This window comes from Mirounga leonina, unplaced genomic scaffold, assembly GCF_011800145.1.
Source record: "Mirounga leonina isolate KUSES-001 unplaced genomic scaffold, KU_Mleo_1.0 Mir_174, whole genome shotgun sequence".
Lineage (NCBI taxonomy): Eukaryota > Metazoa > Chordata > Mammalia > Carnivora > Phocidae > Mirounga > Mirounga leonina.
This window is the reverse complement of record NW_023270451.1, coordinates 82,080,601-82,094,726: the sequence shown is the minus strand read 5'-3', so window position 1 is coordinate 82,094,726 and position 14,126 is coordinate 82,080,601. Positions and strand designations below refer to the sequence as shown.

The 14,126-nt window shown below is 36.2% G+C and overlaps 1 protein-coding gene across 1 annotated transcript in view; it reads right to left on the bottom strand.

Annotated features, from left to right (window-relative positions):
- The window catches only part of CNTNAP2 (contactin associated protein 2), a 1,539,511-nt gene that overhangs the window by 1,093,411 nt on the left and 431,974 nt on the right, over positions 1–14,126 (bottom strand). Inside the window, exon 6 of the mRNA XM_035021319.1 lies at positions 4,497–4,644. Coding sequence (XP_034877210.1) covers positions 4,497–4,644 — 148 coding nt within the window. The remainder of the gene's footprint in view (positions 1–4,496; positions 4,645–14,126) is intronic.

Genomic DNA, 14,126 nt, shown 5'->3' with positions numbered 1-14,126 from the left:
CCCATTCCCTAACCTGGAACTTTAAAACAGACCTCAGATAAATCCTCTAAGGGGTTTCTAGAAAGATGAGAGAATTCATTTCTCTCTCCCACAGGAGTGATCGAAGCCTAGTTTCTCCTTGCTGGGACCCTAGCATACACAGTACTGCTAACTCTAATGAGGGCAAAATAAAAGGGTATATCTGACTTCTCCCCCTCAAAGATTCATGATTCTTTTTCTCATTGAAAAATCAAAGTCTCTGACACAATAGTTCACTAAATGAAAAAAAAAAAGAAAATAGGAGGCCATCTTCTAAGGGCCCACTGTAGCCTGAATTACAGGACAGATAAATTTAAACCATAGTACCTTTAGAAAAGTTGCCCATCACAGATATGTTTAACACATATTTTTCTTGTTATAAATGTGTATTTTTCTTGGAAAAGACAAATACAATTTGTATTCTTCAAAAATAGATAAATAAAAATAATCTGATTTGGACATTAGTTAGGAAAATGGCCCAGTTAGGGATCTGGTCAAAGAAGTGACATCAGTCATCAACTCCTTGACAATAAAGACTGTGTCCAGCATGATTAAATCGTTGTTCTCCAAACTAAGGGGAAAAAAATCAGAGAATACCATTTAAAAAATAAATGTTGTAGGTTCTTTAAACTATAAAAGAACATGGAAGAAAAATAATAAGCAGATGTTTTGGTTCTTCTAATCTACACCAACCAATCTGGTAGCCAGCAGTCACACTATTTAAGTGAATAAGAATTAAATACAATTTAAAATTTAGTTCCTCAGTTGTCTCAGCTACATTTCAAGTGCTCAACAGCCAAATGTAACTAGCGGACTACAGCAGGTCAAGGACATTTACATCTTTGTTTAAAGTTCTACTGAAGAACACTGCTCTAGAGCTATTTTTGTATCTCTTTTCACCCTAAAATGATATTGATACTTGTATAGTTTCCAGGCCCTGCTATACAAATTAAAACAACAGCTCTATTCTCTCACAGTTTTGGAGGCCAGAAGTCCCAAATCAGTTTCATTAGGTTCACATCAATGTGTCAGCAGGACCTCAATTCCTCCAGAGGCTCCAGGGAGAATCTACTCCTCTCCTCTTCCAGCTTTTGGTGGCTGCTGACATTCCGTGACTTATAAACCTATCACCTGATCTCTGCTCCATGGTCACAGTGCCTCCATTTTCCTGTCTGTGAATTCTCCCTCTGTCCACCTCTCACAAGGATAGAACTCACTGTCCTTAGAAGCCCCCTGGATAATGCAGGATAATCTACCCAGGTCATGATCATTAACTTAATCAAACACTCTGCCTTATTAAGTAAAATTTACAGTTCCAGGGATTAGTACCTGATATCTCTGGAGGCCACTATCCAATTTACTACAACCTACTACAAGTATTTTTCAACTTCTATTTTACATTTTATTTTATGTTGCCAATTCATCATTTACTCCACTGGCTCCTATTGGTATAATATTAATACAGTTTCTTAAAGTGTACGATCTTTCCCCCCAGAGAGGCTTATACACTAGAAAAGCCTAGCCTCCTACTTAGCTTCCGGTATTTTTTTCCTTCCCACCTTGTGACTGCCAAAGCCCAGGCTAGATGGAGAAGGCCATGATCGCACGAGCTCACAACTTCACAGATCCACTTGCAAAAACTGCAGAACAACTGTAAGCCACATCTGAATCACCCCACACTATGTGCCTTCGGGCAAGCTGCATTTGCGCTTACTGTGAATTCTAAAGTAACCCCACTGACAGTGTTGGTTTTAAAATGATTATTTTTAAAGAAAGCCATCTCAAAAGTAAGATAACACATCTGGATATTATAACAAGAATAAAATAAAAGAGAGAGTTGGCTATAAAAACTACTCAAAACAATTAGAAAATAGATAAAATAAAAGACAACACAATAGAAAAATGTGCAAGATTCTTCAACATACACTTCAAAGAAAGAGGGTATACAAATGAATGACAAGCATAACCTCTTTAAAAATCAGGAAAGTGCTCACTAAAACTAAAATGAGATATAATGAACACCCACCACAATGGCTAAAACTTTCAAATCAATACTAAGTGCCCCAATTTGTGAAGCAATAGGAACTCCAGTACATTGGTTGTGGGAGTCTAAATTGATACAACCACTTCAGAGAAATTTTTGTTATTATTGATAAAAATTAAACATGCATAGGTCCTAACTTAGTAGTACCCTTTCCTAAGCTGACACCCACGAGGAATATTTATAGCAATTCTATTAAAATAGCCAAAAATGGAAACAATTCAAATGTTCATTAACATGAAATGAATTGATGATTGTAGAATATTCATACAGTAGAGTAACAGTGCCTATGAAAATAATCAAATACCTTAAATAACAGTGTGGATACTCTTACAATTATTATTTTGAAGAAAAGAAGTCAGATGGGAAATAATATATATTTTAGGATTCCCTTTTTTATGAAACTAAAAAAAAAGTAAAAGTAATCTATGAGGGTAAAAATCAGGTGAATTTTTACCTTTAAAAAGCAGTAGTAACTGGGGGAGGGCCTGATGGGTGTTTCTGGGGTGTCAATATGATTCTTTTATTGACTTGGAGATGGTCACATCGTTGTTCATTTTGTTGGAATTAAGGAGTAGGAAAATAGAACAGTGGTAGTGAGCTCTAGCATTGTACCAGACTCACCGGTTTTCCTTTCAGCTCTATCACTCAGGCGATGTGCCTCTGGGTGAATTTTAACTTTCACTGTTTTTATCCTAATAAATACTACTATATTAATTGTCCCACCTTGTCTCTCATAGAATGTTTTCCGTATTCACTGTAGTATTACTAACATTCAGCAATATTTCATGACACATAAAAAATGCTCAATAAGTAATTGTTAATAAATTATACACATCATGGTTTCCATGAAGAGTATTACACATTTCTCATTTACTGAAAGCTGAACATGCTCCCTAGAAAATCCATCATACCGAGAAAAATACCACATTTTGTCTTGGCCTTCCCAGTGTGCTGACAGTTGGAATATGTGTGAACACAGAGTTCTGTATCCATAATACCCAGACCACATAGAGAGAACCCAAATTTATGTTAGGGCTCATTTTAGGCTTCTCCTAACAAGTTAAATCTTCCACCTGAAGATCTACATTCTGCTGAAGAACTAAATTTCTATGCCTCTCTACTCATCATATTTGCTATAATAAAGTGATGACCAAATAAAATAAACACCTATAGAATTTTTAAATGATCTCCATGGCCACTTTGTAGTAACCAGTTCAGTTTGCACATAATGTTGCCCATGAATAAATAAAAATGATTAGGTCATCGTGACAGCTAATATTTTCACCAATCTCTGTAACTGATGTGTACAGAGGTGAAAACTTTATATATATTTTTATTATAAACTACCAAATGTTTGGTTAATTTTAAAAAGCTTGCCAATAGGTCATTTGCCATCTTCTGGTTATAGTGAACTTTTATTTTTATGTATCTATAGGAAGGGTACGGGAGAGTCTAATAGTAGACTCCTAGGAGGAGGGAACTATTTTACCAGAAATTCATGTTCTAAAGCCAGTATTTGCAAATCATGTATTTGCAGACTGAATCTCTACTACCTCGTGGCCTCAAAATAGCTCAACAATCTTTAAAGTAATTCTGTGTTGGCACTGTCTACTTAGAAGCAAGTAAGCAAAGATGAATCTTCGGTAGATGAATCCATCATCAACTTTGGCCTGAAAGAAAGTCCACAGATGAGGTTTTAAAGAAACTAAGGTCACAGTCAAGAAGACAGAGAAGGGAAGGACAGGCAGATAAGAAGGCTGTAAAGAAGGTGAAAGACAGAAGAGGAGGAGGAGCAAAAAAGCATTACTGGTAAAAATGAGTAGATGCAAGACAGCAGAGCTGCAATCCCCAAAAATCCATATATTAGAATCACTGGACATATATATATATATATATAATGCATTTAAGAAATTAAAAAAAAAGAGTTTAAAACGTGATTAAAAGAAAAGAATCATTTTAGGTGACCAAGTCAATTTTTTAAAGGAGCAAATAAAACTTATAGACATATAAAATATCACTGACATTAAAACTTAGTGCTTGGCTTTAAAACAGTAAAAGGTGAAACTGACAAGAATTGGCAGGAAGTTCTCCAAAATCCATCACAAAGAGTCAAAATGATGGATAATACTGTAAGTTTCTACTTTTTAAATATTGTATAAGACTTCAAGCAACTTGATTAATAAGCTTTGTCATTTTAGTCTACTGAACAACAATCACTTTCCAAATCCTTTGCTTAAGGTATTTTTATATGTGTTTTTGTGTAAAGAAGTAAAAATATATTTATAACATACAAATAAACTAACATGTTATTTATATATAAAAACAAGGCAGTTTATTGTCAGAGAAAGCAAGTAATGTTAAATAATCAAAAATAAACAAATCACTAATTACATGAAGATGACAAAATCCACCACAAATTTCAGCAGATACTCACAGTAAGAACAGCCATAGACTTCAATTCTGAGCCCAATGCGGCCTTCTCCGTTCCAGTCCAGAGGCACTATGCGTACATAGCGGGCAATAACCGGATGCTGCAAATCATGCCGAACCACGCTATCAGAGTTGATATTTCCAGGAAATGCCTGGGAAAAAAGAACAGGGATTAAAAAATTAAAGAAAAACGTACTTTGGAAACAACCGTGTTCCCTGTGTGTTAAGATAAATTTAAATTTTCTTATCCAATGGCAGGATTTTATATTTTCTACTATAAACAATTGGAACAAAGCTACTATACTTAATTTGAAAACAAGTTTTCAATGGAAACTAGGCCTTTCTATGGGTCCTTTCAAAGGTGAAAATATATATATATTAGAAGAATGAAACACTATATTGTACCCACTGTAGTATCCAGACAATATTTAAATTATGAGATCTAATATTTTCCATTTAAATTACAGTTTTTCAGCCTCCAAGCATATCTCTTGCTTTTTATTTATTTTTTTATTATGTTATGTTAATCACCATACATTACATCATTAGTTTTTGATGTAGTGTTCCATGATTCATTGCTTGCATATAACACCCAGTGCTCCATGCAGTACATACCCTCCTTAATACCTATCACTGGGCTAACCCCTCCCTCAACCCCCACCTCTCTAGAACCCTGTTTGTTTCTCAGAGTCCATAGTCTCTCATGGTTCATCTCCCCCTCCGATTTCCCCCCCTTCATTTTTCCCTTCCTACTATACTTTTTTTTTTTTTTAACATATAATGTATTATTTGTTTCAGAGGTACAGGTCTGTGATTCATCAGTCTTACACAATTCACAGTGCTCACTATAGCACATACCCTCCCCAATGGTAGGGAGCCACCCCATCCCTCCCACCCCCCACCACTCCGGCAACCCTCAGTTTGTTTCCTGAGATTAAGAATTTCTCATATCAGTGAGGTCATATGATACATGTCTTTCTCTGATTGACCTATTTTACTCAGCATAACACCCTCCAGTTCCATCCACATCATTACAGATGGCAAGATTTCATTCCCTTTGATGGCTGCATAATATTCCATTGTATATATATATATACCACATCTTCTTTATCCATTCATCTGTCGATGGACATCTTGGCTCTTTCCAGTTTGGCTATTGTGGACATTGCTGCTATAAACATCGGGGTGCATGTACCTCTTCGGATCCCTACATTTGTATCTCTGGGGTAAATACCCAGTAGTGCAATTGTTGGGTCATAGGGCAGCTCTATTTTCAACTTTTTGAGGAACCTCCATACTGTTTTCCAGAGTGGTTGCACCAGCTCGCATTCCCACCAATAGTGTAGGAGGGTTCCCCTTTCTCCACATCCTCACCAACTTCTGTCATTTCCTGACTTGTTAATTTTAGCCATTCTGACTGGTGTGAGGTGGTATCTCATTGAGGTTTTGATTTGGATTTCCCTGATGCCGAGCGATGTTGTACTTCTTGCTTTTTAAAAATCTCCTCTACATTACCTTCCCATGCCACCATTAGACATCTGAACTTTTTCTCAACATCAGATAAAAACAACTGAATACATTGTGAAAGTAGCCTTTCTACCTTTTATTGGCATGAACACATTTACAGAGTTTACGAGTTGATCAGAAATGTGTCCATTCCATATTTCTCATTTAGAGGATTCTGTCAAATCAAAAGAGTGATTTCCCATGAGCCTTATTTACATTGAGAAGTTCACCTTGTTGATGTTTTTTCAACAGAGAACAAATGGATTTTCTTCAGGCATGGCTATCATTCATTCAGGAAACATTTGTAAAATATCTATACCATAATAAGTAAAGAATAATAGGGGGGACATAAGATGTCTAAAGCCATAGACACTATACTCAAAACAATCACAATCTAATAATAGGGAAAATGTTGGTATAAAATTCTAATTCAAGGAAGATTTAAAGCAATAGACCATCATAATTTAGAAAATATAAGTCAAATAAATGAGAAATATGTTTGTTACATTTTAAACATCAGCTGTTTTAATTTCATACAAACATTCTAGCTCTTTCTATATTAGATAACTTGAGTTTTTGTAATGTTGTATTCCACGTGACATCCTTTTTTATATTTGTTTATATGATCTCTTAAACACTGAAATAAAAATTTTAAGAAAACTGCCCTTTTTTAATCACAAAAAAACACAACATAAGCACCATATTACATGGCTAATTTATTCTCTTCTTGACCTGAGGCTTTGAATTTGCTTCTATATAAAAATAGAAGTTCTACCTTTAAAAAAATTATTTTGTAACATTTTTTAAACACATAAAATTGATAAGAAGCAAAAAAAGACATGCTTTTGATAAAAAGTACATAGCAGCTTTGAAGCAGGAGGCTCTGGTTTACTCTCACACACATGTCACAATGCTGAATTTGTGGTTGCAAGGTTTGTTACCTGATGGACACTCTTTGGTCACACTCCAGCCTCCAAAACACAAAATGTGCAATGTAAGACCTAGTAATATAGGGCTCAGACTGAAGTATTTCCTCAGGATTAAAACTATTTTGTATAACATTTAGATGTCCCAACAATCTACATGAGGATAAAACTTAATCTATAACATGAACAATTTTGTGTTTGAAAACTGGGATGGTCTTCAGAGGCTATTCGGTTGCGCCCTCTGGGATTTCCCTCATCCTAGCTGCATCTACCTTTTCAGAATGGGCCACTCCTTTAAGCCTTCACTGAATGTCAGGTCATGAATGTTAACACTGAGAGCATCTTCTGTGTATCTTATTGACAAAATTTGATCAAGAAAAACAGCAAAAGATTTATTTTTAGGTATTTTTCTAGCCAGGCTGTAGCTTTACAAAGATGCCACAAATCTAATTTATTAAACTGCGGCTGAATTTTAATACCACTGGTGGTTGTTCTGCCTCCAAAAGTAATATGGGTGAGCATCCCTGATCAAAATCACCGGAATTAAATCCTTACAGCATTTAATCTAAAATTTATCTTAAATATTACTCAATAAAAGCCACCAAACAATTTTAACTTGAGGATATGCTTGCTGTAGTGCTTGGTGATGATATATAAATATTAACAACAACAATACCAAGTAACTCTGGGAACTCTATCTCTGAGACATTTGTAGTCTTTTGAGGCCTGAAAGAAAACAAAAGAAAACATTCTTCTGTGTTTCTCCTCTACTTCAAAACTTCACTTTGACACCAGATACGTGAGTTTTCCCACACATCAAGAAACCCTGATTCTCCGTGGACACTAGCTGGAGGTCCCATAATTTAACTCAACTCTGACACGATCTACATGGAGAGTCAGATCCCACAGGTCAGGGGAGGGGTCGCACAAGACCACCCCACTTCAGATGCTGATCTCAAGTCTCATTTGTCCCTTCTGCTTCTGGCAGACCAGCTAAAAATAGGTTCCCATGACCCCATTCTCAAGTCTGATCATTTGCTAGAATGGCTCACAGAACTCAGAAAACCAGTTTACTTACTAGATTACTGGTTTATCATAAAAGGATACAACTCAGCAATGGCCAGACCAAAGAGATGCACAGAGCAAGGTATGCGGGAAGGGTTTCCACACCTTCTCCGGGGGTGCCACCTCCCCAGGTCCTCTACATATTCACCAGCCCAAAATACCTCCCAACCTCAACTTCAGATATTTTTATGGAGGTCTCATTATGCAAGCAAAATCATTAAATCATTGGCCATTGATGATTAAACTCTCCAGAGATCAGGATGGTTCCACTGCTAACCAGTCCCTCCTTTTTTGCGATTATCTAGGGGCTTTCCAAAAATCACCTCAAGCATAAATTCTGGTGTGGTTCAGAGGAGCTTATTATGAATAACAACAACAACAACAAAATACCCATTTCATCTTTATTGCACTTATCACTTAGGAAACTGCAAGGATTTGAGGAGCTGTGTGCCAGGAATGATGGACAAAAGACAAAAAAATGTATTTCTTATAAGTTACATTAGCACAGGCCTAAAATAATATGAAAAACATGCAAAATGCAATATTAAAAGAAACTACAGAAGTGCATGATACAGGTAATAATTTCAGTAATATTTGGAGCTCTATGAAAACCATGCAAGCAGAAAAAAGAAACAGACTTCAGCTGGACAGGAGGGCATAACGGTGTCTGGGAGATGGAGATAGACATAAATGGAGGAGGACACAGCAGAGAACAGGTTATTCCTGGCACAGAGAAGGAACTCAGGTCTAGGGCTTAAGACACCCAGGGCCTAGATGTAGTTATGCTGAAATTTTGTTCTGAAGAGGTACTTCTGTAGGTCTCTCTTTTTTTTCATTCTTTCTTCCCACGTCTTTCTCCAAAAAAAGGCTTGGCTAACTTATTTGCACAATCCATTTTAGATCTAATATTGTGGACTCTCTAAAAACATGAACATTTTTTATATTCAAAATTAGGTATTAGAAGATATAAGTCTGACTGAAAGGAAGTGTGCATATTGGAAAACCATGGTTGTTTTAGCAAGTTCTGTCTAATTTTGGACAAAAGAATCTAGCATGCATTTTCTAAAAGAAATGACAATTAGAGCCATATTCAGGAGATCGTAGGTGGTGGAAGATTGTATTGGGGGCAAAAAGACTAGCAACAAGGAATTTAAGGGTCAATGCCAATGTGGTAGTAAGGGGAAATAAGAAAAATGAAAGATGGATACAATATTTCAAAAGAAAAATTGGTAACATTTTGAAAGAAGGGAACAGGAGAAAAGATATAAACTAACCTATTCCAAGGTATTAACATCTAGGCATTAAAGACAGAAAAAAGGGAGATAAAATGGTAAGTATGTATTCTTCCCCTCCTGAGTAAACCTCTTTTTCTCTAACAGCATCTACACTTTCTTTAAAATGTTACCCACTGTCCACTCTTAACCCACCAGAATCAAGAGAGGAAGATGCCACACTACAGCCCCAGGGGTAGGCACCTAACGTAATGAGACTTAACTTTAGCACTTGTGCTGGAATGATTCATTCATACATCCATTCACTGGGGAAATAGCTAAGAGCCTCTATGCACAATATATTGTTCAAATCACTGGGGTTACAGGAGTAAACAATACAGAGTTTTCAGTTTTCATGGCATTTATGTATTAAAGTACATAGTGGGGCAGCTAATAAATAATAAATATTTAATGAATATATGTGTGTATATATATATTACTGACACCATATTACATAATATGTATATGTTGTTAAATAATAAATTACATATATGGTATACACATACTGAGCATACTTTGCGTGTTTGGGGATAGTAAGGAAGCCAGTGCTTTTGGAACATAGTGAAGAAAGGAAGAACAGGGTAAAAGATATTGGGAGAGATGGAGGAAAGAGGGCCTGTAAACCATGACCATGTTGTAGATTTCATTTTAAGTGTACCAGAAGGAAATCCATTGGAGAGTTTTAAACAAAAAAATTACACATCTTACCATTGGTAAGACCAGGGCCACTAACACCCCCTCCCTGTATACAGTGAAGTTCCTAGGAAAACAGAAGACAACAGCATAATGTAAATTACAGAATCGTATTGGGTAGAATGATGTGGTGACCAGTATTCCCGAGGGGTGGGGTGCTGTAGGGAGAAGTGAAGAAGAGTGGTGCAGAGGTGAGTCCAGAAGAGAAGAGACAGGAAATTTACTACACCCTGGATCCCAAATGCACCACGTGTGAGGACAGAAAACAAAACAGAACCCAGAACTACTGGGAACGAGGCTCTCCTTCCACTAAGCTCCTGCTGGTCATTCTGCTATTATAAAGTGATGGATGTCAGAAAAAGACAAAGTAGGCACATCTGCAGAAATACGATTCCAGCATCTAAATGCAGAACATACTGAAGAAAACCTCTGGGCTTTTTGATTATTTGCCTTGTTTCCTCATTTTTTTCTGTTTTTTTTTAAGCAACTGAATAAATACATACAAACACAAAGATATCTGAATGGAAAGATAATTAGTGAAGATTTAGATACATTGCATTTGAGATTTCACCATCACACTGAAAGGTCACATCGAGATTTTGAGATGTTTAAAGTAGTTGTGTTTTATTGAAGTTGAGCTTCGCAGACAGGGCACATGTATTATTTATGAACAAATGCATGTCATATGGTATTTTCTTCAGTGTTCACAGCATCAATAAATTGTGTGTTTTGTACTTTTCATTTCCAAGCATACAGAGATTTAAGACATTATTTTAATTGAAGTTTAAAACATTTCAAAAGAAGGGGGCGCCTGGGTGGCTCAGTCGGTTGAGCGACTGCCTTCGGCTCGGGTCATGATCCCAGGGTCCTGGGATCGAGTCCCACATAGGGCTCCCTGCTCCGCGGGAAGCCTGCTTCTCCCTCTCCCACTCCCCCTGCTTGTGTTCCCTCTCTCGCTGTGTCTCTCTCTGTCAAATAAATAAATAAAATCTTTAAAAAAAAAACATTTCAAAAGAAGAGTGTAGGTGTTACCAATCACTGCCTTGAATATAAAGGCATAAATATTCGTGAAATGTCTCCTTTTATACAGCAGTATTTGGAAAACTTAAATACAGAAAGAGGTGCAACCACTGATTTAATAAAAACAACATCTAATATTTATATATAATTTTATTATTTAAAGAGTCCTAGTACATGCTGTATTGTTTGTGCCTCATAAAAACTCTCGTTTGGTAGGGATGAGCTTTTTTCAAATCAGGAAACAGTCTCAGAGAACTTACTGGATGTCAAACAGCTTAGTAAGGGCAAGCTGGGCCAAGTAACAAGCTTGGCAGGCATCCCCACACTGACTTTTGTTTGAGAATAAAATTTTCAGTTGGGAATAAAGGATTTTCTTTTTAGGCACAACACATTTTATTTTTGATATTTGATACTGCATATTTGAATATAAAATTTAAAGTCTGATAATTCTTATCATACCACATTCTGGATGTACATTTGATTTCTGGCTCATTTATTATACAGCATATTTGCCTACACACTCTTATTTCTCTCTTCAATTTTATTTCCACAAACTTTGACAAAATTAGTATTTTCTTTTCTTACACATTTTCCCCAAAACATGCTCCCATTTTGGTAATTAGCAAAAGCTCCTCTGCAGCTTTTAATAGAAATAATTAAAAAATTTGAATGCCATTGTTTACTAAAAGGAAAGAAAGGCTGGTCTGCTCCAGGGCATATCTTACATTAGTAGCAATGAGTACACAGCTACAAGTCTTGAAAAGAAGCTTTTCTTTTCACATAATTTGACTCTTTGACGTCCAATTGTGGTTTTTCAGATAGATGTGAAAAGAAAGAATAAACAAGGTAAAACATTCAGCTGATATTTACAAAATCTTTAAGAACTGGAAATCTGCATGAAAAATTGAAAAATTAAAATGAATTTAAATCTTTCTTCAAACAACAGACTTTAAAATTCAACCTTCATTTCGAAAAATGTCACACAATAATACATGTTTTGTGGATACATGAAAACTGACAAATTCATCATTGTTAAGACTGAAAAATCAATCATAGGAGCTTGTGAATTATTTGTCATTGCTATTAAATCTCCTCTACTGGCTGTGAGTTGTATATATGCTTAGAAGGATAGGGTTTTGGGTTTTTCTTTGTTTTTCTTTGTTTATTTGTAACTAACATATAGCATTTACGTAACTCAGAAGGCTTTAAGTTTAGTAAAGCTAAGGGCAATATAACTTGAAACCTGTGTGGCTACTTGAGAGTAAATGCCCTATAAATTACTAAACTTTATAGCAGAGGTGGTGGGGGCAGGGGAGAAACAGGTGATGGGGATTAAGGAGGGCAATGGTCATGATGAGCACCCTGAGGCCTACAGAATTACTGAATCACTATATTGTACAACACCTGAAACTAATATAACACTGTGTTAACTGGAATTAAAAGAAAAACTTAAAAATAAAATAAACTACAGCAAAGAGTTAGAATTTTTTTATGATTTATTTATTTGTCAGAGAGAGCGACCTACAGAGAGCACAAGCAGGGGGAGCGGCAGGCAGAGGGAGAAGCCAGCTCCCCACTGAGCAAGGAGCCCAACGCAGGACTCGATCCCAGGACCCTGGGATCATGACCTGAGCCGAAGGCAGACGCTTAACCAACTAAGCCACCAGGTGTCCCAAGAGTCAGAATTTTTAAAAACAAATTGTGAATTACTCAGAATGCCAATTTTATAATCTAAATATCGCTAAAGTTTTAATAACTAAAAATTTCCCACCATGTGGCACTAAACATTTATTCTAGCTGAAACAAGAGTCCAGATGGCCTAACACAGGAAAGGCACACCTTTTCTGTAAAATACCAAACAGTTACTATATTACGCTTAGCAGGCCGCATACCTCTCAGTTCCATATCCTTTTTGTTTTAACAACACTTGAAAAATGTAAAAACCATCATAACTCACGGACTTTAAAAGAACAGAGACCAGAGTTAGCCCACAGGCTGTAGCTTGCCAACCCTAGGTCTAAGAATCTTTCAAATTGATAAATCCGCCCCTCAACTCCAAAAGGATGCAAAAGTCTAAAATCACTGAAAAACTTTTCAGCCACTTGGCATTTAAAAACCAATAAACTTTGGGAAAGCATTTTGTCATCCCTTGAAGCATATAATTTATCAGACTGGAGGAAAATATATAGGGATTTAGAAGTACGCTGTGTGTGAGGCATGAACTAACATTTCCCTCAAATTCACTATTACGGGGTCTGAAGTGTAACTTATGAAGTATTTTATGAAGAGAATAAATATATTTGGTCCTCACTAAAACCTCACCTTTCAAGAAACCTAAAATAAGGGATCACGAGCTTCTATAGCAAATGAGTGAGAATGTACATCTCAGGGCAAAGGTTTTGCTTAAGACTGAAAAAAATGTGTGTCTGAAACACACAGCTATTGTGTAAGTGAGCCTAGGAGGATTTCTAGTGCTACGAACAAGTCTCCTAGGTGGGAAATTATGTGAGGAAAAAAACAACACATTAATATTTCCTAATGTGAGAGATCTTAATTTCTTAAAATATAAAATATCTCTGCTGCAACAGAAACACATATTGATTTTTTTCCTTAAGTTGATGTCATAAACCTGTGATCACTATAGTCACTTTTCTAAGTAGAATTTTATTTCTTACTGGATTTTAAATTTTATTTTCCCCATGCTAACAATTTATATCAAAATATAGAAATAGATCTTCCATTTTGCAGCCTTGATGTGAGTCTCCAGACCTGGTTACACTGCATGCTGAGGCAGGAAGAAAAAAAGTACTTTCATAAAATACTGCATCTGTTACACTCCAGATCTGGCTTTGTCACCTGAACTTCCTTGTCATGATTTTTATCTGGCTGTACAAACATGTCTGGCAAGACTCAGCTCAGATAGCACTTCCTGAAGTTAAGGATAGTCCCTGACCCTCACTCTTCAATCCCCCAGTATTCTGCAGGGGTCCTCATAACATCCTGTACTTATTCTCTTCACTCAATTGAAATTACTTCATTGTGTATTTAATCATCCACCTAATGACTATTTCAGAAGTATTTAAGCCAGCTTTGAAGTCTGTGATCAAACCTCTGGTCCACCACTATATCTGATGCACCTACACAATGGTTGGT